The sequence below is a fragment of the Camponotus vicinus genome, unplaced genomic scaffold (genome assembly GCF_025532165.1).
Source record: "Camponotus vicinus isolate PSW18456_S1 unplaced genomic scaffold, iyCamVici1.0 SCAF_1, whole genome shotgun sequence".
Classification (NCBI taxonomy): Eukaryota; Metazoa; Arthropoda; class Insecta; order Hymenoptera; family Formicidae; genus Camponotus; species Camponotus vicinus.
In genome coordinates, this window is record NW_028141945.1 from 38,466,786 (window position 1) to 38,491,106 (window position 24,321).

General features: G+C 31.8%; 3 protein-coding genes across 6 annotated transcripts; 2 read left to right on the top strand and 1 right to left on the bottom strand.

Annotated features, from left to right (window-relative positions):
* Nucleotides 1–103: 103 nt before the first annotated feature.
* LOC145966181 (protein FAM98A) lies at nucleotides 104–3,075 on the top strand. The gene is made up of 5 exons (XM_083090093.1): nucleotides 104–456; nucleotides 654–1,020; nucleotides 1,180–1,470; nucleotides 1,566–1,864; nucleotides 1,950–3,075. The coding sequence occupies exons 1-5, from the start codon at nucleotides 419–421 to the stop codon at nucleotides 2,500–2,502; spliced, it is 1,548 nt and encodes a 515-aa protein (XP_082946219.1). The 5' UTR covers nucleotides 104–418; the 3' UTR covers nucleotides 2,503–3,075.
* A 158-nt stretch (nucleotides 3,076–3,233) lies between these two features.
* LOC145966187 (ribonuclease H2 subunit C) lies at nucleotides 3,234–5,252 on the top strand. Of its 3 annotated transcripts, none has more exons than XM_083090121.1 (4): nucleotides 3,234–3,363; nucleotides 3,738–3,854; nucleotides 3,922–4,154; nucleotides 4,250–5,252. In XM_083090121.1, the coding sequence occupies exons 2-4, from the start codon at nucleotides 3,773–3,775 to the stop codon at nucleotides 4,268–4,270; spliced, it is 336 nt and encodes a 111-aa protein (XP_082946247.1). In that variant the 5' UTR covers nucleotides 3,234–3,363; nucleotides 3,738–3,772; the 3' UTR covers nucleotides 4,271–5,252. The 3 variants fall into 3 exon arrangements, with proteins under 3 accessions (XP_082946247.1, XP_082946231.1, XP_082946240.1); XM_083090114.1 differs by lacking the exon at nucleotides 3,234–3,363 and adding an exon at nucleotides 3,426–3,622; XM_083090105.1 differs by lacking the exon at nucleotides 3,234–3,363 and having other exon boundaries at nucleotides 3,425–3,854.
* Nucleotides 4,984–9,619, bottom strand: LOC145966154 (transmembrane channel-like protein 7). 2 transcript variants are annotated; one of them, XM_083090033.1, is made up of 5 exons: nucleotides 9,196–9,619; nucleotides 8,958–9,078; nucleotides 8,687–8,864; nucleotides 8,383–8,624; nucleotides 4,984–8,305 (listed from the first exon to the last, which is right to left on the bottom strand). In XM_083090033.1, the coding sequence occupies exons 3-5, from the start codon at nucleotides 8,862–8,864 to the stop codon at nucleotides 6,422–6,424; spliced, it is 2,304 nt and encodes a 767-aa protein (XP_082946159.1). In that variant the 5' UTR covers nucleotides 8,958–9,078; nucleotides 9,196–9,619; the 3' UTR covers nucleotides 4,984–6,421. The 2 variants fall into 2 exon arrangements, with proteins under 2 accessions (XP_082946159.1, XP_082946150.1); XM_083090024.1 differs by having other exon boundaries at nucleotides 8,687–9,078.
* Nucleotides 9,620–24,321: the final 14,702 nt, after the last annotated feature.

The following is a 24,321-nucleotide window of genomic DNA, read 5'->3' on the forward strand; positions in this document are numbered from 1 at the left end:
CGTATGTACAGATATATATACTTTATTGACGTCACGTTTTTGCTCGACCAATCAAAGCAAAGAGGTCTTCGTCCCGATTGGTCAATCGAACAAAATTTCAATCGAAAACTTTTTTTTGTAGTGTCAAGCTGAACGTAACCTATGTATATTCTCTTGTATAAAATTTGATTCGTGTGAGAGTGCGAAACGACCGGTTACCGGTTCTGTGCGTGATATCTGATACGATGAAAGTTACGTTATCGCAATATCGAGCAAGATCGGAAAGTTGAACGAATAGATGATAAAACATTTCGTTATCGTGACGCAATTCGTCCTACGCTAATCCTCGAACGACATACGTCATTCGTCTCTTTATTGTATTATATTTATTATATCATATTTTGCTCAATAAATCAAGATCTGAAGACGTACGATCGACATGGAGGAGAGGTTGTTGCAAATTCTCGAAGATGTTGGGTGAGTAGTTGCAAGTTGTATATCGCAGAAAGATTCACGATATTTAATATAAGATTCCATATTTTAAATCTAAATTAAATATGGAGAGGATCTAAATAAAATATTTTATTTTTTATTATAACGATAGGCTTGTCTCTTATAATTTTTTACTGAAAACGTGTAGAATACGAAGATTTGAGTTTTTGATGATTTTATAGGTACACGGGAGTAATGCTTGACGTCAACAAGCTGTCGCAAGCTCTGAAACTTGGTGCAAAATCGCCAGACTTTACTAGTCTTGTAGGTTGGTTTGCCGAGCAACTGGCAACATTTATCGATATAGATGAGACTGTTCACGCTACAACAAGCGCAGACGATGCTAGTTCCTTTCTCTTAGAATTAAGCTTCTTTCTTAAGGAAATAGGATGCGTAAATGAGAAACTAATGACTGGACATGTAAATCAAAGACTGTCTAATGAATCTGAAAGAGCTATCTTGATAGAATTCTTGGCTGCAGAACTTATGGCTTGCAAATTATTGGAAGTGAAATGTCCTAAAGAGGAAAAACAGATGGAAGTTACTATTGTAAATATTTTTAAGCAATAATAGTTATAGAATTATAATCTCTAGCTTGTATATAATAAGCTATTGTTGCAAGTGATTCTAACTTGGATGATAGGTTGAAAAAACTAATGAAAAAACTGATGACATTGTAAAATATATCTGGTTATTCTTTATTTATAGGATGAGAGTGATACTGCAAGAAGCTTGAAAAATATTCTAGTAACATTAAAGTTTCAAAAACCACCAGACAATATTTCGCCTGAATTATTATTCTCGAAGCTAGAAACTAAATTATCAGAAACACTAAAGACTGTGTCGACTGATCATTTAGGAAAACCACTTATAGATGTAGAACTTTCTGCTAAACAATGGGAAGAATTGAATAAATTGCAAGAAGCAATGCATAAAGAGTATACAATTCGCCGTGATATGTTACTTAAACGTCTTGATGTCACAGTTCAATCATTCTTGGTAAGAATTGGTTTGAGGAACAAAGATATTTTTTTCATATAAATTAGCAATTATATTGATCATTATATCACTCAACATGTAATCATTTTATTTAGTGGTCAGACAAAATAAAGCTACAGGAACATGAGGTAAATACTAGATATGAGGACAAAAGAAAGACTTTGAAAAATGAGCCAAAGGTGACAATGGTCGATCTACTGGCAGCAAGAGATGATCTAGTTGTGATCGAGAAAACGAGTAATGCGAGTGTTCGCAAGAACACACGGAGCAAAATTAATAGCGTCATTATTGGAGCGGTGCCTGACAGAGGAGGCAGACCATATGAACAAGAACCACCTCCTCCAGAGATGCCACCATGGCAAAAGGATAGAGTCCAAGGACCACAATCATTCCAGTAAGAATCGAAAAAAAGAAAATATACAAAAATAATAAATATATTTATTAATTGTACCAAAATTATATGATTTCTTTTTGTTTAGGGGCGGAAGAGGAGGAGGAAGTGGAGATAGAGGTCGCGGAGGTGGCAGAGGAGGAGGAAGAGGAAGAGGAGGAGGAGGAGGAAATGCTGGTAGTGGAGGCTACCGTGATCATAAAGACGCCGGTAGCAATTTCGGTCAAAACTTGGATTATCAGCAGTCTCAATACTCTGGACAGGGTCATAGAGAATGTTATCCAGATCATAGAGATACAGGAGGATATCAAAGAGGTGGCAGTGGTAGAGGAGGCGGAAATTATCGAGGAGATTCCAGTGGGAATTATAGTCAAAATTACGGTCAAAATTATGGTCAAAATTATAATCAAAGTTATGACCAAAACTATCAACAACCGCAATATTCTGGCCAAAGAGATTCTTATGGAAATGGTAATCGAAGTGGTGGAAATTATTATCAAGACAGGAGAGAAAGTGGAGGAAGAGAGGGGAGTGGAAGAGGAGGCAGAGTTCAAGGTGGATGGAATCAAGGTGGCAGTAATTCCGGCATGAATAATTATCAACGTGGCGGCTACAATAGAGGCAGAGGTCGACAATATTAAATTTTATATAATTTTGATCGTAACAAAGGCTTATATCACAACAAGCTATGGATATTAAAATAATCAAGCAAAAATATTAATAATTATTATTATTCACGCTTATGCTTATAACTCAAAGTATAACACAAGTGTGTTTGGTTTCAAAATCTTTAAATTTAAAATATCTCTAAATGAAGATATAATTTTGAATTATTATTTTTAGATCATATTTTGTTAATAATATTAAAAAAATTTAATATTGTTAAAAAATATTATTTATTGCTCACATATGGAATCTCACTTTTAAAATGACAGCTTTTAATTTTGTCTTTATAAGCCTGTAGGCAATTGAAACATGTGTATATATGTCTAATTATGTTTTCTACAAGTCAAACATAATAAAAATACAATAATTATGTAAATATATATTTGTCCACTTGTCAAAAATAGATAGTTGGAATTAATTTATAATGTGAGATATAAAGACTGTAAATTAAATCATGGAAATACAATGAATTGTGCAAATATATATAGAAGTATACACAAAATATATGCAAATATGAATAAAACTAATATATTAAATGCTCAATATTACATATATATTATCCTCTTTAAATCCTTAATAATATTTAACAATTTGTCACATTTCTGTAATAATCTTTAAGAAAGTATGTTTTCTAGAATGTATCAAATAAATTAGTTACATACACAACTTTGCAATGTAATGTAGTGCATTGTTTCTTGTATTTGAAAATTTATTCATTACGAAAAATTGTCGAATGTATTATTAACCAATTACTCTACAAATGGAGATTTCTTATATAAATTTAATTTTATGAAAAACAATGTGCTCCATACGCGAAATTATCTTCTGATTCTAGTGTATGTCTTTTTAACTTGATTTGTATTTCTATTCTTTTATTTTTCAGTTCATTTCTACAGATACAATTAAAGAGAAAAAAGCGAAGATAATATAAAATAATTAAAATCAAATAAATATTAAAATGATATCCTCAAGAGAATCATATCTCTTAACATTATTATAAAGTTTTAATATTGACTTGAAGAAGCTTGATATGAACTGAATTTGTAGTAGTATAGCGCGATATGTGCTGTTCGTTTTAGCTTGAACAGGATAAAGGTTATACAGACGATTTCCACATTTTTATCAATATTAATATTTTCCGAAAAATTCTCATATTGTTTCGCGTCATATTAAATTAATATGGCTATTCGTTTACACATCAACAAAAAAGATTTAGCTAAGCAGGAGGAGTCCGAGTTACATCTTATGCCATGTAAAATTCACGGCGACCAAGCAGCGAACGTTTCCTCCTACTTCAAATCTTCCATTCGTAAGATTGACGAAGAACGTAAGTAATTTAAGTATCGAATATAGAATTTTATAGCAGAAAATATTTATCATTTTATTCTACAAAGATTACGATTGCTCGTTCCGTGGCTATCCACTTCAAGGGAAGAAGGTAATTGTACCTGCTGGATATAAAGGCATAATGTTTATGGAAAATAAGAAGACAGACGCTGAAAACAAGATTCGTAATTTATATTGCACAGGAACGTTTTCACAATTCACATATTGGAATTACGACAGAATACCATCTAAGAATGATTCTCTTGTAGCAGCATTGGATTGGATTGATATAGCTGAAGCGGTGATTATTTTCTCCTCTATTGAGATAATTTCCTCTTATTATAGTCATTTTCATGATATATATATATATATTTATTGTTATAATAATTTTTCTAGTTACATTCATCAGAAACATAAGATGATACCAAAGGAAGAATTATTTCAACAGAAAATATTTAAAAAAATCTCTTGTTTGATAATATAATTTTATGCTTAGAAAGAGGAGGTAGTAAAGATACATTCTTTCTCTGTGCATAACAGATATATTTTTATAGCGTCATAATTGGATGATTATGCCATAAATGAGTATACGATATAGGCATAAGAATCTGACTGTAAAATGCATGAAGAAAGTGTAAAGAGAGATAATGACAGTATCAATATAATCTAATTAGCAGTAACATTTAAAGAAACGGAGCTCTATTTGTGGACTTAATTGCTTTTTTCTTCTTTTTTAATATAATAGTACAATATATATCGTGAATGCATTCTGCAGATTTTTTCAGAAAGACATAAATTCGTTTTACATAAGATTACCATATTATATATGATTTTATATTAAATGCATTTAGTGCCACTATTGATACTTTGACAGCCATCGTTGATTAATGAAGGATGTATCTGAGCATCCATACATGCTATCTTAGATATATGAATTTACAAAATACATTTACCAATATATATCGAGTTATTTAGGCCAAAGGATCCCAATCAATTTGTGATAGCGTGTATTGAATGTGCACGATGTCGACAGAATTAATTTCTGAACATACACTTTGGAATAAGAATATTCTCATTCCTGTACTATGTAGGATTATTGGCAGTGCGAGAAAGTGTGTGTATCCTATGAGCGAGAAATACGTTTGTTTATATTATCCTCATATTAATGCTATAATAAAAAAACAGAATAATCAAATTATTACAATCTCAACCTGAATTTTCTTTGGCGTTTTAATAATACTGAGGTATGATATTTGTAGAACTAATCCAGAACTTTATATATATGTAAATATCGTCTTAAATTACAAAATTTCTTACATTCGCTCGTTCTCTTACATTCTAAATTATAGTAAACTCCTGTCTCGATATATAACGAAATAATAAATATAATAAAATATTTCTATCTGTGATATACTTTTTCCGCGCGCGCGCGTTATTTACTATAAGTGTCGCTAATAAAATAACTTTTTAGGGGTTGTAGAGGACCTATTTACAGTAATGACAATTACAAGTTTCTAAGAAGCTAAAAATAGGTCCACTGCATATCACTTTGTTTCACTCATGCAAAAGCTCTCTAACGTTTACATGTAAAATTGTGGAAGTAAATGCTAGTCTTATAGAGACGGTTATTCTGTTATACAATATTGTTCATATATTAAGCTAAACATATTTTAATCACATCTTATACATAATCAGACGGGTATGTACGAGTACCTGCCTGTTCAATTTTAGACTGAGGCCAATAAAGTGAAGCCTTAGACGAAGTAGGAAGGTGTCCAACAAGTGGCAGATATAGATTATTGAATAATCTCTGCCTGTTTTTTCTTCGTGATTTAATCTCTTCTTTTATGTTAAATGCGATCACATTAATTTATAATATAGTGTGTTATTTTCAATGAAGATCTTATTACGCATTATCCTTTGAATTAGACTTTGTTCGCGTTTAACATTATAGATTTGTATGGTTCTACATTAATATTAATGGATACTCATAAAACTATATAGAATTACAATGAATGAATAATTCACATGCAGTTACTATTGCAATAATACTTGCAACACCTTCCGTTTCTCTTTTGTACCCTGATTTCAGATGTATATTTTCATATACACATTGAGGTGACTGAATTTCTTAGAACGTGAGATATGTTCCGTTTGAATGCAAATTGTGTGTGAAAAACTGATTTTATAAAATTTTTGAAAATTTCTTGAAAATTCAAATCTTTGGCAGTGTGACTGTAATACATTCAAGTTTTAAAAAACATCACTTTGTATAAAGACACTGCAATGAGCAGCATATAAATAGAATGCATATTAATCTTTGGTATTGTCCGCGCATTCCTGTATAATCTGATAGAGTTTTTATCCAATTCGATATAGAGTATCAAAAAAACGGTTAGTAAAACACCAACTCGTGTATACAATATAATAAAGAAGATAAAATCGACACAGTCTTATGTTTCGTAATTAAAATCTATAAAATCTACAAAAGCAAGCTGTTAAAATTAAATAATACGCATTCTGTACATTCAGAAGAAGAACAAATAATAAAATCAAATTTTATACTATTTATACATGTTGAAATGTGCCTAATTCACTAGTTTGCTCCTGATGAAACTTGTTCTGATCCTGCTGCTGCTTGATGAAAGCGCTGAGTCTATTCAGTAAGAATTGTTTATCGTGGCCTTCTAAGACCAACTGATTCTTCAATACTGTCACCATATGCTTGTTCGCTATCGACACTGCGTAATAATAATAGAGAAGTAGAGCGAGAATAACGAACGCTGGTATACCGAAGCCAGCTGTACCCAGGAAGAACAGAGTCGATTGCAGCCAGTCGGGAAAGCGTGAAAACGTCGTGATTAATAACGTCCATACAGACTCCCATTCGCGAAACGGTCCGCACGATTTCGACGGCATGATCTCCGCAATGGAATAGCCGACTGGTATCACCGCCAGAATAAAGGAGACAAGCAGGATGAACATAAACAGAGAATTCGATCTACTCGCGCGATAAATCTTACTCGACGGTGTACTATTCACCAAACAGGTGAATTTCTTCACGTAGAATAGCAAGAACGTGCCGATTACGGCGATCATCGGTAATAACGGGGCGAAGAAGCAGCCGAGCCAGCAGATCGTTTGCGAGTAGATGATATCTAGTACGTGCTTAGGTAGGTCAAACTCTTGCTCGCCGACGAAGCGCAGAACCTTGTTCTCGGTATGTCGGGCGATCAGCGAGCGCGGAAAATTGACGAAGAATGTCATGAAGAATTGAATGAAAAGATCAGTGGTGTACAGCTTGAAGAATTGTTGCCCCACGAACGTTTCCCAGCATAGCGGCTGTTTGTTCGTACTGTTGGTGCATTCATTCTCCGGAATTTTGTCCGCGACAAGTCTGTACAAAGACGTTAACAGAACGACGAGAGAAGCAAGTCGAAGAAAGACGGTTCTGAATAACGTTGCTCGAATCACGTACGATGGACTGTAATTTTCTAAAGCGACTAGATAGCGAAAGAGAAATGGAATCGCCACGTTGAGTCCAACAATGCATACGTATGGAAGGAATTCGAAGAACAAACGAGCAATCTCGTGATCTTGCGCCAAGTATGTCGCCAACTGATCGAACGAGAAGTCGATCACATAATAAATAAACGCGCCGCAAGCGCTCAATATTGTTAAAACTAATAGATTAACGAACAGACGTATAAAGAAAAGTTTTGTTTTTTCTTCCCTCGTGCGATTTTGCCGTTCTTCTTCCATTCTCTCCGCCTCTAGAAATACCTTCATCTCGTTGTACAACGCCTTGTGCTTTACGGCAGCGGATTTCTCATTGTGAATGCAGTAATCCCAGCCGCCGAAGACCAGATTGCAATATTGATAAAATTGACCCTCACCCTCCACTACTCTTTCCTTGAAACCTTTGGCGGCCGATCGGACGATCGCTACTAGGCTAATGATGAAGACGCTGATGATGGCACAAATGTAGGCCAGCGGCGAATTGTAATAGAAATTGACGCCTACGCTCTCGTAGATCTTATGCGTGTACCAGCCGTAAAATAGCAAAGTGTATTCTAAGATGCCTTGCACGATCTTAGTTATACTATCACTCTCATCAGTCATATTCCTATACAATTCAGAACAACACGCTACACTGGCAGTGTTGTTAGACAAACATATTTCGTTCACGGGCGTCTCAAGCAAGATTGCTGGCAGCACTACCAGTAAGAATATAATTGCAAACAGAAGCAGATTTAGATACATCAACCATTTGATGAATAAAAAATATGCCACTATACCCATCCCAAAATTTCCGCCTATTTTCTTGAGACTGTCATTCCACAGCTCCATCTTGGACCAAGTCTCCTTCATTCTTATGCGAAATTGCTGCCAAGCTTTTCTACGCTGCCATTTTAATTGTTCAAAGCCTTGAAGTCTCAACTTTGTGGCGCTCTGAAATATGTACAGATAAAGATTAATCTAAATTATATTAATTATATCATATAAAAGAGATAAGTTTTCCAAAATACCTGTAATTGATTCTTCAATTGTATCTTTTGAGACATGCATACAGGCATTGCTTTGATCTGCATAATTTCTTCCCAGGTACGCTCTTCGTTGGACAAGTTTTCCGAGAGATCCGGTAGCATAGATACTGCTGCATCGTGTATATTGGTTGACATACGCCTTGATGTTGTAGTACCACGAGATCGAGTGCTTGTGCGTCTTCTCAATGTTGTTTTTGTGTCATTTCGAATTCGTTTTGCTGTGGCTGCAGCAAATAAAGATATGTAAGATAGATGAAAAAATTTATTTGCAACTGTTTAAACTTACCAACGCGAGACTTCTTGCTAGGAAGTAAAGTGGCTATATGCGAAGGGTCTTTCTGTAGAGCTTGTTGCAGATCCGCTTCGATAGCTGCCGGATAACTCTCTTGATAGAATTCAGCACCAGCTTCTTCCCACCCGTGTCCTCTATCGCAGCCTCTTTTCTTTCTCTCTCCACCTGACATCTTTAAATTTTAAAATATAATTCTCGTTCAAATTAGAATTACGTATAAATAGGCCTTTAAACATTCAATTTTGCATAATTTATATTGCTCAACACATGTGTTCAACAATTGTTTTCCACTTGTTTTTTCAATGTAGAATCTCTTGTTAAATTTTTACATATTGTTTAAAAGCAGCCACAGATGATATTGCTCGTACGATGATGATATATATTGACTGGAAGAAAAAAATCTATTACTGATGGGAATGATTCACTCTCTATCAGGATGCGTAATAAGATACAGCTCAGAGTGTACATGATACACACATACAGATACACATATATATACATACCTATTCACGCGAGCTGTCACTTTGACAGCTTTCAGGTTTTCGTAATCGGCGCGAATTTTCCGCTTATCAGTACCGATAACAATGTCCCGTGCGACAATGTATCTTCAGCTATCGACAATATCGTGGCTCCAGGCCACTAATAACGAATGCACCGCTTTGCAGAGGACTGCTTCGACAACGTACGTCGCGTGCAAGCCTCATGGGGAATTCTCGTGGAGATCGGATCAACGTGGTGGATGATGCCGGGCTTGGCTCTTAGATCTTCTTAGAATCGCGACGGACGGAGGCATGGCGGAGCCTCGTCGCCGCTGATCCGTATCTTGTTTGTCCCACACGTCAAGCGTCAAACTCGTAGCAGACGGCTAATGATAAGAAGCTGCCGAGTAACGAGGATCTAGATGGCGTCCGGATAGATTTGTACGAACAGAGAGAAGACTGAGAGATGTCATGGCCCGCTTTTAGGTGATCCCTGGAAGCGATACTCCCTCTGTGGACATTAAAAACGTGAACATGAACTACAAAGCCAATGTCCACCAATGTTCTCAGAGGGTAACATATATGTCTCTCTGATAATATAAATAATATAAATAAAAATATAAATAATTTAATTAATAATAATTTATTATATTATAAAAATATTAGTATGTTATTTATTATATTATAAAAATATTAGTATGTTCTCTCTTTCCACGCTATTATTTATTTATGTGTGTTCTTTTTCTTCTCAACATCATTTATTTATTTTTTATTTATTTATTTATTTATTTATTTATTTATTTAGCTCGCTCTAAGTCAATCTTCTAAAATGCAAAACTAAATATTATAGAATTTGACTTTGAAAATAAAATAATCGAATAAATTCAAATAATTAGCATAACGAAAGGTTCCGTGATAAGTTATTTAATAAATAATCAATTTTAATTAATTAATGAAAATACTTCTATAATTTAATATTCCGCGTTAGCGTATATTTTATAATATATAAAATATTTCGGCAACGAATTATCGATAACACGGTGTTCGACTTTGGCAATATAAAAAATAAACAGTAGCGCGCTATGTTAAAGCTTTAATATTAGAATTAATTATATTTCGACCAATGTTTTAATTTTCTCAATCCTTGTTATTAAACAATATACAATTTAATCGAAAATCGATTAAATGATAGAAATCCAAAATATTAAATAATTACTTCGAACGTTGCGATTTTTACGGACAATAATTATTATTATAATATTTAAAGTCACAAATATATTTCATCCGTGTTACTTTATCGTTCTACTTGACAATCTAAATGTAATTTGGATTGTAAGAGAACACGAGAGAGAGAGAGAGAGAGAGAGAGAGAGAGAGAGAGAGAGAGAAGTAAATCAATCGAATTATAGATGCAAATAATTAGCATAATGAAAGGATAAATTGTTTAATAAATAATCAATTTTAATCAATAAATTAAAATACTTCATTAATTTAATATTCCGCGTTAATGTACATTTTATAATATATAAAATATTTTGGCAACGAATTATTGATAACACGGTGTTCGACTTTGGCAATATAAAATATAAACAGTAGCGCGCTATGTTTCGGCTTTGTCATCATTCGCACGGTGACTCTCGAGTCATAAGGTAGTGGTGAGAAACATTTCGTATTGTATTGTAATTTTTTTACTAAACACGATTACGATTAGTATCGAAACATAATTTACTTTAAATATTAATATTAATTAATTAATTAAAAATTAATTCACGACATGAAACTGTATCGCAAGTATAAATCTTTATCGAATCGCAATCATTCATTACCGTGATTGAAAATTGAAACAAAATAATTAATATAACACATTAGAGAAAATATTAGACAATAACATATGAAATTATATAAATGAGATACAGATAGTATTGTAATATCTGCATGTCGATTGTGAAACGATTTATATAATTTCATATGTTATTGTCTAATATTTTCTAACGAGTAATATCGTGATACCCCGTTAAATTTCTTTTCTAGATACGATCGCGATTAACATCGGAAAATTATTTATTATAACAATATGATTAATTAACTTTTATAAATAACACATAATTAATATCTATATACATACCGCGATGAAAATTCTCGAATCGCATATTTCGTAATTTATTCATTTAATTAATTATAATAAGAATCATATATATAGTAACAGAAATCTAAAATAATAAATTATTATTTCGATATGAAATCGATTTTTACGAGCAGAAATTATTTCTTTAATATTTATAGATATTTATAGAGTCGAATATAATATGTCTGCGACGTTTTATTGTTTTATTTTTCAATCATTGAAATATAATTCAGATTATAAGGACGCACAGTAAAATAATTGAATCGTGGATCTAAACAATTGATATAATGTAAGGCTCCATGATACATCATACAATCTTTTAATAAATAATCATATAATTAAAAAATCTATATAATCTAAAGTACTTCTATATACTTTAATATATTCCATATGTATATGTATATATATATATGTGTGTGTGTGTGTGTGTGTGTGTGTGTGTTAAAGTACGTAAAATATTTCGATGACGAACAAGACAATAACACCGACCTTGGCGGCGTAAACAATAGCGCGCTAATGTTTATATGCCATAGTCTTGAAAAATGTTTCGATAAAAAAATAATAATAACACGGTCTTTCGGACTAATTTTCTCGGCTCTATTATTATTCGCGCGACGACACTCAAAGAGTAAAGTAGTAGTACAAGGCGCTCCGTTAAATCCTTTTCTAGACGCGATCGCGATCAATATCGACAAATTATTTGCTGTATCAAAATACGTAAAATATAATATAATATAATATAATATAATATAATATAATATAATATAATATAAAATATATGTATTGTTTACGCCAAGGTCGGTATTATTGTTTGTTCGTCATCGATATATTTTACGTACTTTAACATATTTATATTATATTATATTATAATATAAAATATAATATAATATAATACAATATACTTCGATATGACGAACGGACAATAACACGGTGTTCGGCCTTGACGATGTAAACAATAGCGCGCTAGTCATACGGTCTTGGTATCATTCACACGGCAACACTCGAGCAGTAAAGATCGTAGTGCGAAATACGTCGTATATTCTTAAATTAATTATTAATTAAACGATTATTGGATCATGACTTTCAATTATATTAAACTTTCGACTATAATTCGTATTAATATACATGTATTGCATACATATATCAATAATAAAGACAACATTTGTAATGAATTAGTATTTAATTTGATCTTATAAAAACGTCGAGCGAATCGTACTTCTCTATCCCTTATACTAAAAATATATTAAAGTGTGTTTCTCGTAATTATTCGCGATCGGGAGTGCCGTGCAAAGTGTCTCGTAATCGTTTCTACATATGACTAAATATAATTAATTGTTTGTTCGCGAGTGAACATGAGTGCTGTGAAGGTGCAAGCAAAGGATGAAGAAAGGAGAAGGATATCTGGAAAAGTATCGGACAGCCAGAGAACAGTGAGAGAGCCTGAAGCAGCCAGAGAGATATGCGGTGAGTAATTTATAAAAATTATTTATTATTTATATTGTTGCGTCCCCGCGTCTCGTTCCTGCGGATGTATACGCCATCCGTTATTCTGTCGGGAAGTACGTCGATGGAAGAAGATCGTCTCCGCGCGCGTTGTTAAGAGGTTGTTTAACATCAACGACGGTCAGCTGAGTCTGAGCCCAGCTGTCAAGCTGAGCGGTCGCGCGTTAAAATCTGTGTTTCGTTTTACGAATTATCTGAGTTCTTGTATGTTTCTCGTGGTTCTATGTTTCGTGGTTCTTGTGTTTCAAAGAACCGTATTATTATTTTCGAGTGCGCGAGTGCGAGCGTGTGCCGATCAATTGTGTCGCGCGCGCGTTCGATACATATCGTTCCGCGGACGCAACAATATATATTAATTTGAAAATAGACATATTGCTTATTATTTTTTCATTTTCTCAATGGTATATATAATTCGCTCTAAAAATCACGTAATATAATGCATGTATAAAATATTCCTGGTTTTATTTTAACACATTTAAAGTATCTATAATAAAGCATTTATAATATTTTTGTTATTAATTAATATTTTTATATATAAATATTTTAATATCTTATAAAATATTTTTAAAATAATATAATTATTTAAATATTTCATATATGAAAATTAACATACTCTCTTTATATAATTATATTTTTCAAAAATTTATAATAAAGAAACATTTTTTTGCTAGTTTTACATTTAAAGTATTAATATCAGAGATAAATCTCTCTTAAAAGATAAAAAAATTGATTGCGCGTAATAATTAGTTTTACAAAATAAATTATTTTGAGTTTTATAAAGAATAGATCTATAAGAATATTAATTGATTATATTTGAATTTAATTTTTGACATATTGATTTAAAAATAGAAGTGTGTGACAAGAATTAAAATTAATAATAATTTGAATTGTATTTAGATTGTTAAAAAGTTGAATGATAAAACATCGAATAAAATACACTTAATCTTTAAGTATCGTTAAAGAAATAATTATTCTTATAAAAATCACAATAAAATAAATTATCGTTTTATTGCTAAGTGTTAACTGTTAAATGCAACAGAAAAATTAATTACTTGATATTTTTTTATTATCATATAAAACGATAATAATTATATTGCGTGTGCGCACATTGTGTTGCGATTATTATAAAAATTACACGGATTGTAATTAAATATTACTATTACTGTCAATTTATTTATTTGTCATGTATATTCGTGAAATTTAAATCGCGATTTTTTTTCTCATTTAATCATTGGGTAACATCGAAACTTAGTTTATCTTTTCGCGATAATATTTCTTTTAGAAAACCTTACAAAATACATTAAAATTCCGGGTACTCTTTCTTAATTGAAAGACATAATCGATAAATTTATTAGTGATTCTTTTGATTGCGATAGATTATCAGCTATATACGCCAATCTAAAAATTTCTAATAAATTTTACATTGTACGCATTTCTGATATTTTCGTGTAATATAATAAAATATTCGGTAATTATATACATTAGCGATTCCTCACCGATTTCAATGACCTTGAAATATGTTGTCGGGAGCATGATTCTGAACAACTTTTCCTTATACATGTTACCGCCGCTCGGCCTTAGTTTCCGAGATATTTATAAAAATATTTTATGGTTTTGCAATATTGTCACCATTATGAAATAACTTTTTTGCACCATGTATTCAGTTTTTGACAAAGTAATAATGTTTACCAAAAAGAGTTGTAAAGCGAGATCTTACCGGCGGGGTGGTTGCGGGAGGGGGGCCGAAGGCCCCCCTTGCACCCCCCGTGCGCGCGCGCGCGTGTGTGTGTGTGTGTGTACACATACATTTCTGATATTTTTTAATTGTATTAAATTGTATTAAATTCTATACAAATTAAAAAATATCAGAAATGTATGTATATTACACACACTCACACACGCGCGCGCGGGGAGTGCAAGGGTGCCTTCGGCCCCCCCTCCCGCAACCACCCCGCCGGTAGGATCTCGCTTTACAACTCTTTTTGGTAAACATTATTACTTTGTCAAAAACTGAATACATGGTGCAAAAAAGTTATTTCATAATGGTGACAATATTGCAAAACCATAAAATATTTTTATAAATATCTCGGAAACTAAGGCCAAGCGGCGGTAACATGTATAAGGAAAAGTTGTTCAGAATCATGCTCCCGACAACATATTTCAAGGTCATTGAAATCGGTGAGGAATCGCTAATGTATATAATTACCAAATATTCTATGTATATATTCTATATAACAATTTATTATGTATATCAAGTTATTATGAAAATTATAACAAAACTATGTGTAAAAGTTATTTATAACACTCACAATAGAGAATAAATCTTGAATAAAAGTCTCGAAAAATGGAAAATATATCTTGCAATATCTTCATTTTTCGAAAAATTATCTTACTCTCCGAACTTTCCTTTCTCTTTCTTTCTATATATATAATATTATTGTAAGTCCAAGCGTGTGTGTTATAATGCTCTCATGCAACATCAAATTATTTATATTATTGAAAATATTTGAATAAATTCGAATATATATTTATTTGATGTTGATAGCATCATCAATTTATAAATTATATTATAATTATACTACATATTTTGCTTCTCTTGCTATTCTTTGTCGAATATTTTCCTAAACACGATTACGATTAGTATCGAAACATGATTTGATATAATTATTAATAATTAAAAATTAATTAACTTATAATAAACGACATGAAACTGTATCGCAACGATAAATCTTTATCGCATCGCAATCATTAATTACTGCCAATAAAAATTGAAACAGGGGATTCATAAAAGGGGATAAAAGAATTAATTTTGTTATGATCTTTCGATTATTAATGCTTATTATAATAATTTCCTTAACGATATCTATTAGAATTAAATAAATTTCAATCAACGCTTTAAATTTTCTTAATCGGCAATAACTCATAGAAGATTTCAACGACGAATTATAACAATAACGTAGTATAAGTCGAACTTGGCGATATAAACAGTACCGCGGTAATGTTTCTGACTTACGGTCATTCGCACAGTAAGCTTGAGCAATAAAGTAGTGACGTTTCATATATTATCAAATTCTTTCTTTACATAGTCGACCCTGGCGATATAAACAGTACCGCGGTAATGTTCTTGACTTACGATCATTCGCTCAGTGGCTCTTGAGCAGTGAAGTAGTGATGTGAGACGTTTCATATATTATCAAATTCTTTCTCTAAACACAATTGCAAGTGTAACGAAGAACTTTTCGTGAATAAGTGTAAGTGCAACGAGGATTAAAGTGCCACGAGAAAAGAGCGAAGGAAGCAAAAGAAAAAAGGAGGTTTTGGAAGTGGATGGATCAATAAGATATGATGTAAGTCATTAATATAAATTATTTATCACATTCATTATTTATTATATTGATGCGTCCCCGCGTCCCGTCCCGCTGAATGTATTCGTCACCCGTTGAATTCTTTCGAAGAAGATCGTTTTCGCGCGCGTTGTCAAGATATTGTTATAAACAACGACTGTCAGAGAGTTTAAGCCCAGCTGTCAAGTTGTGCGGACGCGCGTCTATTTGTGATCCGTTTTACGATTATTCTGAATTCTTGTATGTTACTCGCGATTTTTTAAAATTCTTGTGCACCTTAAATCGCGTTATTATTTACGAGTGCACGAGCGTCAGCGTATGCCGATTGTGTCGCGCGCGTTCGATATATATCGCGTTCGATATATATCGCGTTCGATATATACCGCGTTCCGCGGACGCAACAATATATAAATTATTTATCAATAATATATATATTCAAAATATACATATTTCTCGTTTCATTTTATTTCTTTGATTGTGATTTAATAGTGATTTTAAATTGTAACATATATAATACATATACTTCTAAAAAATATTCCATTTTATTTTAAAATAATTAAAACATTTATAAAATTGTTTATTAAGTAATATTTTCAGATACTTTTATGTTTTATAAAACATTTCAAATTAATATATTTATTTAAATATTTCATATATAAAAAAATAGAAATTTTTTTATTTATCATATTTTTAAAAGTTTATATCTAAGAAATATAAATTATTTTGTAATTACGCAGTTTATAATATTAAAATATATCTATTTAAAAGTAAAAATGTAAAAATTAATTGCGCGCAATAATTAGGTTTAAAATCAATTATTTTGAACATTGCTTTGTATAATAGATGTTCTCTTATCTTTTATATTTTTATTTATCGTTTATATTTGCGAATTTAAATTTATGTACTATACAAAATAAATTTCAAATTATGTATTATATTATATATAAAATTATATATAATATAACCCTCCCATGGGGTACACCTTGTCGCGGTGGGAGGGCTTAGTACTTGGATGGTGCCTTGAGGTTTAACTTAAATTTTTCTATTTATGATAAATCTTAAGGTGCCTGAAGGGGAAGCTAAGTACCCTTTCGCGTCGTCGGTGCCGTCAACGTGCCGCGGACGGCAAGCGCTTCGTTACCGCGTTTTCGCGTTGTAGTATTCTCGCGTCGTCGCGTTTTCGCGGAACTTTTGGACTTTTCATATAAAATCCCAATTTTATTTATTGTCACGAGTCTCTACTTCCGATGCCAACTAACTGGGATGTTTCGAGTTTGCACACGTTGCTATGCAACGTACACTCTTGCTTCGTGCTTCGTCAAGTGATTCGGCCCGAATTAGTTAGAACTCGATCGATTGCTCGGGATGGTCGTCAATGGGTCCCTTCTCTTTGCTCGTCTACAGCCACACGCACTGCGTGTGTTAACCCTGTCGAGGAGTCGAGTGGATTCCCCTAGGCACGATTTTCGCTCGGTAAAAGGGGTTGCCTCCCCATTTTCTAAATTGCTGAATGTTAGCATTTAAAAAATGTGGGTATCCTCTTCTTTTGCCGTCTACTAGCCTGGTGTAGCATATAGCAACCGCGAGAGGCATAATATGTCCGGGCGGAGCACCTGAAATCGTGCTTAGCGGGTCCAGGTTCGATACGAGATAGGATAATTATGCGCGAAAAAGAGTTGGTAAACTTCATTTTCCTCTATTTCCGTCAATCGTTTCGTCTTCTTTCCGGTTTGGGTTTAGTCCTTGCTCGTTGTATCGTTGCAATCCCGACCGGGTGACTCGAAGTTGATTCTCGTAAGTGAAATGGGATTTTCGCTCGTACCGAAACCGGGAGTGCCGTCTAATGTATAGGTATACATATTAAGTATATACATCGTGCGATCAAATATAAAATTTTTAATCGCATCCAAATAGTGCGGAAATCGTTAAGTATCGCGCGTAAAATAGCGAAAATAGCGATATAAAAATATCGCTCGTGAGTGCGGGAGTGCCGTTGAAAGTATCGCGCGTCAACAACATGAGAGGAGGAGGAGGCCTGGGAGAGGCATCAGGCACCTGTGAAGCAACTCTATGGTAAATAAATTATCGCTTATATATAATTATTTATTAATTGCGTACGCGCGATTTAAATTAAGTAATTAATCGCGTAATTTGATTTTTTATGACTTAAACAAGAGAAAAAGAGAGAAATTTTTACATAAAAACTGTAATTTAAAAGTTTCTACGTTCGAATAGCTTTTGATAGAATTATTAAATTATTACTTATTAATAGAATTTTTTTCAAAATTTATAAAATTGTTTATCTGCTTATTATTTATGTGCGTCGGATATAAAATTAAATGCATATAATAATAATTTTTTGACCGTGACTACAATTTGAATCTTCTTTGTATGTTACAGACCAACAAAAACTATTGTGAGAGGAGGAGGAGGTCTGGGAGAGGCATCTTGCATCGGCGAAGCAACCTGATGGTGAATATTTATTATTTGTATATCAATTGTTATAAATCGTACGCAAAATTAAATGCATATAATAATAATTTTTTGACCGTGACTACAATTTGAATCTTCTTTGTATGTTACAGACCAACAAAAACTATTGTGAGAGGAGGAGGAGGCCTGGGAGAGGCATCTTGCATCGGCGAAGCAACCTGATGGTGAATATAATTCTCGTTCTTATAATTTAAAGGAATTAAAGAGAAAATTAGAGAGAAAGATTTTTATAAAAATCATATATAAAAATTTCTATTTAAAAAGTAATTTTAAAATTTATAAAATCTTTTCACGTGTTTATATCTGCTTATTATTTTACACACCGGATATGAAATTCCGCACAATAATAATTTTTTGAAATATTGATTGTATTTTGAGCTTTGTTATAAATGAATTTTATATTTGTATGTTACAGACAACGTAGCTTCGATAATGACAACTCTGCTGTGGCACATCAATGCTCCGGTAAGTGATAAAAACTTTTATTTAATTTTAAAGTAACGAATTCATACAGATTATAGATAAATCCGTTGCCTTAAAATGGATGAGCTAGAATAGATTAAATTAAATAACTTTTAATAAATTCGTTCGAAATATATTGCATCCATTGCGAAAATATATTGCAGTATTTCAATTATAAAGAAAAAAGATAGAGAAAAGATTATTTTTGTAGATTTTACCTAATTTATTAAAAATAAAGAACACTAAAAATTGTATCAATTACATCTAATGCTAATTTATTCGCTTATAACGCGCATTTATCTTATTCACTTATCTTACTCTAATTTCTTATTAGCTCATCCATTACAACATTTATTGTAGATATTGTTTTTAAACTTAATGTAAAGCCAAATCATTAATTAATGAAATAACTTGTAATGTGATAAATGTAATATGATAAATGTTATACACATATTAATTTTATATTTTATTTTAAATTATGCATTACTATAAAAAATTTATTAATTATATATATTATTATAATATCAATCAATTTTTATTGGTAATCTGCACAGAGACTTTTATATTATAAGAATTTCATATATTATACCAGGCTGCTAACAGCTGAAGCCAGGATAACCATTTACATTTGGGCAGGACATACATATACAGATTAGATTAATATACATATTATGTCGTACTTCAATTTTTGCCGGCATTTATTAAAATAAATATAAACTTCTATGAGATAGTGATTAAAATGAACATAAGTAGTTACAAAATATTAAAATATAGTATTTAAATAAATATAAGCAATAACCAGCAATTATTAAAATAAATATACAAGCGATACTCATATAAATTACAATTGCATCTTTCGAAAGCGATAGTTATGTTATGTTAAATTTTGTGATACCCGGTATAAATTCTGTCCAGTTATAAATGGTTGCTTTTGTTTTACATTTTATCATATGAGATATGGCCGTGTTAGCAGTCTAATATAATATAGAGAAATTTGTAATTTGGCTTTATTTCAGTTTAAAAAATTAAATTAAATTTATTTTTAAAAATGCTTTAAAAATGAAAATATTTAAATTATTAATTTAAATTATTAAAATTATTTTCAGGAATACTACAAGAAATTGCAAAATTATAAATGTTTAAGAAGATTGTAAATTACGTAAATTCATTCTTATGTAAATTACACGAAAAATTATCGAAAGTATACGTATAATGATTATATAATAGTAATTCATTAAATTAACATATTTATTTCTATAGTATATATTTTTTAAATATTCATAAAAGAGTAACAATTTATATTTTCATATCAGAGTCATTAATAAATTCGGAAAATTTTTATATAAAATGTAAAAATTCGATGCTAAATTAATGATTAAATATAAGCGTTATAAAATTCGACAGACGCCTTTGTTATAAAATCGCGAGTCAATTATTATAAATTTAATGATATGTTTTCCGTTAGATTTATCTATTTATGAATTCCATATCGCGCGGAGCTGAATATTCTTAAAATAAATTATTAAATTATGATTGCGAAAATACCATGTACTTTCCGTGTTCTTTCCGCGTTCTTTCCGCATTCTTTTCGCGTTCTTTCCGGGTTCTTTTCGCGATCTTTCTGGGTTCTTTTCGCGTTCTTTTCGCGTCCTTATAAAAGATTACTGTTTTAACAAAAGAATTTTATCGCTGTCCCTCTCGTCAGATAATATTCCTAAATATTGCTAATTAAATATAAAGAATTATCGAATAAGAGTGTGAAGATTCGATGTGATAAGTCAACGATTAGATATTAGCTTCACAAAATTTAACGATCACCTTCGCTATTATAGGATCGCGAGTTAATTATTATGAATTTAATAATTTGCTTTTCAGTTATATTTGTATTTACGAATTCCGTATCGGAAAATATTAATAAATAAATTAATAAATTACGGTTGCGAAAAACACCGTGTTTTTGCCACGTTTTTTTTCGCGTTCTTCTTAGACGAGATTGTCGTTTTAATAAAAGAATTACATTGCGTCATCGACTTTCCATCGTCGGTGCCGTCGACATGTCGCGGACGGCGGCATTACCGCGTTTCCCCGTTGTAGTATTCTCGCGTCGTCGCGTTTTCGCGCTTCCGCGTTGGACTTTTCGTATAAAAATCCCAATTTCCTTATATTGTCACGAGTCTCTACTTCCGATGCCAACTAACTGGGATGTTTCGAGTTTGCACACGTTGCTATGCAACGTACACTCTTGCTTCGTGCTTCGTCAAGTGATTCGGCCCGAATTAGTTAGAACTCGATCAATTGCTCGGAATGGTCGTCAATGGGACCCTTCTCTTTGCTCGTCTACAGCCACACGCACTGCGTGTGTTAACCCTGTCGAGGAGTCGGGTGGATTCCCCTAGGCACGATTTTCGCTCGGTAAAAGGGGTTGCCTCCCCATTTTCTAAATTGCTGAATGTAAGCATTTAAAAAATGTGGGTATCCTCTTCTTTTGCCGTCTACTAGCCTGGTGTAGCATATAGCAACCGCGGGAGGCATAATATGTCCGGGCGGAGCACCTGAAATCGTGCTTAGCGGGTCTAGGTTCGATACGAGATAGGATAATTATGCGCGAAAAAGAGTTGGTGAACTTCATTTTCCTCTATTTCCGTCAATCGTTTCGTCTTCTTTCCGGTTTGGGCTTAGTCCTTGCTCGTTGTATCGTTGCAATCCCGACCGATTGGCTCGAAGTTGATTCTCATAAGTGAAATGGGATTTTTGCTCGTACCGAAACCGGGAGAGCCGTCTAATGTATACATATTAAGTATATACATCGCGCGATCAAATATAAAATTTTTAATATAAGTTTTTATACAAAATTATCGTTTTAACAAAAGATTTTTATCGCTGTCCCTCTCGTCAGATAATATTCCTAAATATTGCTAATTAAATATAAAGAATTATCGAATAAGAGTGTGAAGATTCGATGTGATAAGTCAACGATTAAATATTAGCTTCACAAAATTTAACGATCACTTTCGATATTATAGAATCGCGAGTTAATTATTATGAATTTAATAATTTGTTTTTTCAGTTATATTTATACTTACGAATTTCGTATCGGAAAATATTCATAAATAAATTAATAAATTACGGTTGCGAAATCACCGTGTTTTTCCCGCGTTCTTTTCGCATTCTTAGACGAGATTGTCGTTTTAATAAAAGAGTTATCGTTATTTCTTCCGTTAAATAAACGTTAATAAAAATTGCGTGGTTCGTACCGCCGAAAAGTCGAAACGATTTTCATCATGGAGAATTATTTCTCACCGGTTCTTGTGAGATCCATTCGCGACGTCTAGTTCGGTGGCCTGTTAAAAATTGGGAATTTTTATTGTAAGATTGGAACTAATCCCAGGTTTTCCTGGCAATTTCCGAAAGCAATGATTTCGGTAGTAATTCAATGACGATACGCTTCTTTAACATCGAATTAATTTAAATAATATATATTTAGATGAGAGAAATGTATCTTTCCTTTTCTTCGTTAAAAAATGTTCTTCATTATTAGGATTGGTATCATTATTGTCTATATAACGCCAGAAAGATTTAATAGTAGATTAAATATGGATATAGCGTTGTGTATAAATTTTAATTTTTTAAATAATTTCATAATTTAATTAATTTTTATTAATTTTTATGATAAAAATGATTACGAACAAATATATTTTATTAATTATTAATTAATTTGAAAAAATTATTTAAAATACATGCACAAATTAACGTATCCAAAATATTTTTATAATTTTTGTTAATATAATATATTATATATATATATATATATATATATATATATATATATATACGCGAAATTATACATGAATGTTACATAAAATGTGCGAATACTTAAAAATTTAGAGACGAATCGAATGGGTACCCTTATATCAGTAAGATATTGATTAAAAAAAAAAATTATTAATTTAAACGTTACAAGAATAAGAATCTAGATAATTAATCTAGAATTAATTATATATTTAAAATTATTTCATTTATTTTATTTTGAACACTATTCGAATTGAAATTTTTTAAATCTTGCTGTTATCGGGTTCGATTCGTCTCGCGCGCGCAGACGGTACCCCAAATTATGTGTTCGCACATTTAACACAAACTCCAATAATGCATGTATTTTATTATTTATAAATATAATTGTTCGTAATCACATTTCAATAACAAAGGTTATATCCATTTAATTTTCAATATAGAAATATATTTCTTAGTAATGGAAGAACATGTTTTCTGACGTGAATATCAATTTCGCGAATTGAAAATAATGACGAGGGATAATTGTCTTTGATTTAATACTGAAATCATTGCTATCGGGAATAGTCCGGAAGATCCAGGATTCGTTCCCTCCTACGATGGAATTCCCGAGGTTCAACGGATCACTTAACTTTTTTTTGCAGATTGATCTTGCAAAATCTGATGTAGAAACAAGATGTTAATCGTTCTCCATTTTTAAGGTCGCTCCTCTTTTTATCGGATATTACCAGTATGTCACTCGCGTATCTGTAATTGAATATTTTGAATATTATCGATTTATTTATTCGTCGCGGTTTATCGTGAATTTTAAATCGCGATTTATCTGATAAAAATTTGCAAGTAAATCGGTCGGTGAATTGTATATTCACAAACATTACAGACCTCAAATAATTGTTGAAATATTTTTGATTTTTTATACTTACGTGATAATAATTATATCGCGCTCGTGTCTATTGAGAGCTTCGATCATTATATTTATTCGTCGCGTTTTCTCGGGAATTTTAAATCGCGATTTATCTTATAATTTAATCGTTGACTTATACGTCGAAACTTTGTCTATCTTTCCGCGTCTTTGAATATTGTCTTTTATAGTCTTCGCTAGTAGTGCAAATATTTTTTTTTACTATTTAAGAAGATGACCGATAATTTTATTAATGATTCATCGCGATTATTTAAATCATTATATAAATCTTATTAAACTCTACTAATACATCGATAGTTAGAGATATAGTTAGATAGTTAAATTATTAGAGAGGGATTTTGATAAAATTATTCGTTCCGTTATTCTCTATTAAACGTGGCAAACAACGCGATTTTTTAATTATATGTTAATTATATTCAAAATTGTAAAGTCTTAAGATTCATTTTATTTCATTTAACTAATCATGCGCGAGATGTATGTATTTTCAATATGTATTTTTCAATCGCGATATTCCT